Below are 5,865 nucleotides of genomic sequence, written 5' to 3'. Positions count from 1 at the left end.
GTGTATTGTCCAAGGCGCATGCAAAGTGCAAAGACCTTAAATTGCTCTGTGAAAATTAGAAAATGGCACTACTTTCTCTGTAACCTCCAACGGACAAGCACAGACTTGTCTTGAGTTTTGAGCCAATCACAACAGGGCAACACTGTGGCCTGAGGTAAAACTTGATAGTTTAAGTTTGTTGAACTTACAAAAATTAGTACACTCAATGACTGTCTCATACAGTCTTCATATACTCATACTGTTTAAGTAATGCAATAAAACTAATTTTTAAAAGTGGTTTTTACTCAAACTGTTTGCGTAGAAAGAACTTTCGGGTTAACAGTGAAGCTCCAAATACTTGATCCTACAGTTCCTATAATGCACAATCTTTTTTTTAGATCATGCTTTCCTCCTAAATGCCCATGTCTTTCAAACCCTACGAATCCAGGTTGTAGGTTATTTTGTTAAAAAAAAGTCTCAAGCCTGGGGAGGGATAAGCTTGTCATCAGGGTCTTCAGGATCTTTAGAAAGTTCTTCCAGAGTCACACTATACATCTCTTTCCCCAGGCTGAGTAGTACTTTTCGAGATGTTTAAACTAAACTTCATGTGTAAAACCGCTGTAGTGCCCCTTTAATAACTGTACTGGACACTCACTATAACCCTAGTTAGTGGCCATCTTCTGTCAGCAGATAATTCCTGTTTTAAAACTGATTATTACAGAAATGTTTTCCCTCCATGTTTCTCAGATCTCTCCTCCAAATGAGCACATTGTGCTGAACAGTCCCTGGAGACCCTGGTGGCAGAGATACCAGCCAATCAGCTACGACCTGTGCTCCAGATCTGGCAGCGAGAACGAGCTGAGAGACATGATCACCAGATGCAACAACGTTGGGGTAAACTACATTGTAACAGTGATTTAGTGAAAGACATTAGGATCATTGTTCTTCTGTGTTTGACAGTGGCTCGTAAATCTACAGCCTAGTACAAGACAGCAAATTCGTACCAGATTCATTTCACACAACTTGATGCTTTCTGCGTCATTATCAAACTGTTTTTATAACAACAGGCACCTGGCATTTTATAACAGAAGGTATTTTTGAATAAAGAGCAATAATTTAACAAATTGATGAGTCTGTCACGTGGAATTCTCTTTCACATTTTCATATAAGGCATTTAGCTGCTGTGTTTTGAAGTCATATGTTTGGACCACCAACATCAAAACAAATCAATAGTGAGCGGTGCTGCTCTAACATATTTCTAGGACCTGACAGTGAACTTAAATGTGCAAAGAAAAGGAGTGAAAGTGACGAGGGATAGATGAGAGATATTGATTCGGTGTGTTGCACCTATTGTAATGTATATTTCCAATAGGTCAACATCTATGTGGACGCTATCATCAATCACATGTGTGGAGCCTCGGGTGGAGAGGGAGACCACTCCTCGTGTGGAAGCTGGTTCAGCGCTGGCAAGAGGGACTTCCCCGGTGTCCCCTATTCCCACTGGGACTTCAACGACAACAAGTGCAGGACTGGCAGCGGCGAAATTGAAAACTATGGTGATGCTTCTCAGGTAATGAATGTGACTGAGAGAAACAGTCAGAACAACGTCATTTCCCCCTGATTCACAGTGTATAATTCACAGAACTTTTTCAATCCATTCAAGGATCCATAAAACACAGTTTGGTCAGAAACTCTCACATTTGCCTAACTAGTTGTGCAAGTCTGACCATTGTCATATACATGTATAGGCCATCAGCTTAACACAAGCAACAGCTATGAATAAAAACAAACATTAATATGGTAAAACTGATAGATTATATGAGTTGGAGGAGTCATAATCCATAATGCAATGAATACATTACCTGCTCCAGGTACGTGACTGTCGTTTGGTTGGTCTGTTAGACCTCGCCCTGGAGAAGGATTACGTTAGGGGCAAGGTGGCTGACTACATGAACAAGCTGATTGACATGGGTGTGGCTGGATTCAGAGTGGATGCCTGCAAACACATGTGGCCCGGTGACCTGGCGGTTGTCTATGGTCGTCTGCACAACCTCAACACCAGCTGGTTCCCCAATGGCTCCAAACCCTTCATCTACCAAGAGGTAGATTTTTTACATGTTTTTTTTTTATTATTATTATTTTCACGCAGAAATGGTTTAATATCTAAAAAAAGACAGAAGGAAAAATATCAACCAGCACACACTACATACCTATACTATAAACTATAGGTGCATCTGTCATGTGCGTTTTTTCTGGAATATCTCATAAACCAAAATGCTGGATTTGACCTGATTTGCAGGAAAACATGCAGTTACTGAACACAATCTCCTGCCACTAAAACCTATTTGCATTCAAGCACATGATTGGCCAAACCCGCGCTGCAAGCATGTGATTGGAGAAATACGAAATGCCCACGCGTCTGGTATTCATGACTGATAACACAGATCAGCAGTCAGCAGAGCCATGGGAAAACAAGCAAAGAAATCAAGATGCCAAACACAAACACAAGCACACTGGGAGCAGACGTTACAATAAAAGAAGTCATTATTAGTTGACAACACCTGAATAGCACATGTGATACGATGCCCCTGAATAGCCCATGATTCAATGCTATGATAGAAAATGCATCTTAAAGTTTTTAAGCTGCAGCCTGAGATGAAATAATATTGTGCTCTGTCTTCAGTAAAGAGGGTTTAACAGCATAAACATGGTTCTTGTTACTACAGAACCAAAGATTTTATTTTGTTGCATCAGTTTATGACAATTCACACATCACTGACATGGTACAGTTAATATAAACCATTCCTACCTCACATTGCGTGGATGATATGATTTATGTGCTGTTCCCTCTAGGTTATTGATCTGGGAGGTGAGCCCATCACATCTACTGAGTACGTCCATCTGGGAAGGGTAACTGAGTTCAAATATGGTGCCAAACTGGGAACTGTCTTCAGGAAATGGAATGGTGAGAAGCTGTTTTACACCAGGTGTGTGTGTTTCTGCTGGTACGCTTAAATCTTTTATCAATCTGATATATTAGAGGAGGTTATTTAAACATTACTACAATCCCATTTGCTGCATTAATTGCTGGATTGGATAAATAGGTTCTTACTTACTAAGGTTTCTAGGGGACAAAATGTTTCATAAATGGTGATTGACTAGAACTGGTGCATTTTAGAGTTTCTGAATTTAATACTTTAGGTATTTGGGTTTAGGTTTTTGTCCAAACTTGGGTGTCATTAGTAGAATTGTCTTCTTGTCTCCAGGAACTGGGGAGAGGGTTGGGGTTTCATGCCTGACGGTAATGCTGTTGTCTTCGTTGACAACCACGACAACCAGAGAGGCCATGGTGCTGGTGGTGCATCCATCGTTACCTTCTGGGACTCCAGGCTCCATAAGATGGCTGTTGGCTACATGCTGGCCCACCCTTATGGAGTGGCCAGGGTGATGTCTAGCTTCCGTTGGAACCGCCACATTGTGAATGGAAAGGTACGTTTTCTTAAGTAGCAGCAATGATAAAATGCAATGTTTGGTGTGTTTTTGGAAACATTTTTTATTAAATCCATATACTAATCACTGTAGGATCAGAATGACTGGATGGGCCCTCCCAGCCATGGTGATGGATCCACCAAGTCTGTTTCCATCAACCCTGACCAAACTTGTGGAGATGGATGGGTGTGTGAGCACAGATGGCGTCAGATCAAGTGAGTCCTCAGAAAGAACTGCTGACCTTATGCACAGAATATCATTCACTTCTGTTCAAAAAGTCTTCATGTGTATCTTTTCTGAAATAGCTAAAATGTACAGTTGTATAATCCATCTTTCTACTCCAGTTTTCCCCAGAAAATTTTTTTTTTCCATTAGGAATACTTTAAAGATAACCATCTAAAAATGAGCTTCATACGTAGGCAGGATCTTTATAGTATATGAACCTTTTTCTCAAATTCAGTTTCAATATTTAAATCATAATATAAAGAATCAGGGCTATTTTGTATTGTTTTCCCTCAAGGAACATGGTCATCTTCCGTAACGTGGTCAATGGAGAGCCTCACTCCAACTGGTGGGACAACCAGAGCAACCAGGTTGCCTTTGGACGTGGTAATCGTGGTTTCATCGTCTTCAACAACGATGACTGGTAAGACTGACTATTTTAATATTTTACCATTTGCATCCAGTTGCAGTGGAAAACTGCAAAATAAGAAGGAAAGATCATCTCAAAATACAGTTCAATTCAATATTGTGGTTTTGAAAACAATATGATTTGTCTTTGCCAACAGGGACCTGGATGTGACCCTGAACACTGGCATGCCTGGTGGCACCTATTGTGACGTCATTTCTGGACAGAAGGAAGGAAACAGGTGCACTGGGAAGCAGATCCATGTGGGCGGTGATGGCCGAGCTCACTTCAGGATCAGCAACAGAGATGAGGACCCCTTCGTTGCTATTCATGCTGAATCCAAGCTGTAAACATATTCTCTATGACATTAGATAAATCTTATTTTTCAGCTTTAATGGAGAGTTGGATTTTTTTACTGACACAATAAAAAAAAATCTGAGTCAAATATTTTTGCCATTGACTTTTATTTTACTTTAAACTTGCAGATAAAAAATGAAAGGCACATTTTTTGGAAAATTTGTGGCACCTGTAACCACACCATTTGACAGTGATGTATCTTCTATATCACTCCACTTCAGTTACTCTTTGAACTGACTGCAGTATCACATTGGTGGAAACACTAAGAAGGTCTGGTATTTAGTTTTCTATTGAAGGCGTGCACTTAACATGCCATTCCTGCATTCACATGGAAAAAGAAGAAAAACCTTAATAGGAGAGTATAGACTGCTGTTGTGCAATCAGCGGTTTCCCCATTCATAAAAAGTGTCATGTGTGAGAGGGGTTGTATCATATGAAAAGTGATGCTGATGCATATCCTCTGCATTTGCCAACTTAAAAGGGCAACATAGGCTATATGAATCACCCATATGCAGAAAATCTGTCCATCTGTCAGTAAAATCTGGTCAAGGATGAAGAACTACATGATGATACTGTTTGACCATCATTTGTTCAAACAAACTTCCTTTAAAACCCAAAACAACAGTGTTTTGCTGCCATCTTGGGAGGTTAACGCAATATGTAAAAGGCTAACAGGCTGTCAGAAACAGTGACCACTGAGGGCAAAAAAAGGGTAAAAAGCATTACAGCAGGTTAATCTCTAATCATGGCCACAACAGGAAGTTACTTTTAACAGAAGCAAACAAAAGCAGTTTGCCATTTACAGATTTTGTAGACTGCAAGTGTCTGCCTTACAGAGTTTGTCAGATGTAGCTTGCAAACACAAGCTAATGCTAAAATGACATCCCTATATCACAGTCTTAAAAATGTACTTTTTAGCCACATACAATATATCATCAGGCTAAAGCAGTGAGGCCAAACCAGTACAGTCACTGGGCTAAACCTTCCATCTGGTGATCCCACAGTAGCATTGTTTGTGTAAGGTAGACTTGTTTGACCTAGTCATAAATAAAATGTTATTTGCTCTGACATAACACTGTTATGGTGTGGATGCTTGCTATAGAAAATCAACTTGTATGAGCTATGCAGTGGTAAGAGTGTATGTTTATTTTCACACTAGAAATGGATTTGAGGTTTTGGAATAATCAGTGAGTATGATAAATGAATCTAATGTAAGTTTGGCAGGAATGCAGAGCTGCCAGTGTTACTCTAAACTCTGATTAAGTTGTGTCTCAGATCCTGGAAGATGGATGATCCAGTCTTCAACTGTTCTGATATTTTTTTTCAACATAACTAGATTAGTATTGTTGGTAGTGATTGATCTGGCTAAAATTTGAAGCAATCTTCCTTCCTTCCTTCCTTTACAGGGTATT

The 5,865-nt window shown here is 39.9% G+C and overlaps 1 protein-coding gene across 1 annotated transcript in view; it reads left to right on the top strand.

The window, feature by feature from the left end:
- Positions 1–4,491, top strand: part of LOC111655876 (alpha-amylase-like) — an 8,014-nt gene extending 3,523 nt beyond the window's left edge. Inside the window, exons 2-9 of the mRNA XM_023407412.2 lie at positions 727–873; positions 1,352–1,549; positions 1,851–2,081; positions 2,833–2,966; positions 3,246–3,468; positions 3,562–3,683; positions 3,989–4,114; positions 4,257–4,491. Coding sequence (XP_023263180.2) covers positions 727–873; positions 1,352–1,549; positions 1,851–2,081; positions 2,833–2,966; positions 3,246–3,468; positions 3,562–3,683; positions 3,989–4,114; positions 4,257–4,446 — 1,371 coding nt within the window. The 3' untranslated portion in view covers positions 4,447–4,491. The remainder of the gene's footprint in view (positions 1–726; positions 874–1,351; positions 1,550–1,850; positions 2,082–2,832; positions 2,967–3,245; positions 3,469–3,561; positions 3,684–3,988; positions 4,115–4,256) is intronic.
- Positions 4,492–5,865: the final 1,374 nt, after the last annotated feature.

The sequence above is a fragment of the Seriola lalandi genome, unplaced genomic scaffold (assembly GCF_002814215.2).
Source record: "Seriola lalandi dorsalis isolate HSWRI2012SDOR001 ecotype SW California unplaced genomic scaffold, Sedor1 jcf7180002054334, whole genome shotgun sequence".
Classification (NCBI taxonomy): Eukaryota; Metazoa; Chordata; class Actinopteri; order Carangiformes; family Carangidae; genus Seriola; species Seriola lalandi.
The sequence above is the reverse complement of the archived record's forward strand: the minus strand, read 5'-3'. Positions and strand labels throughout refer to the sequence as shown.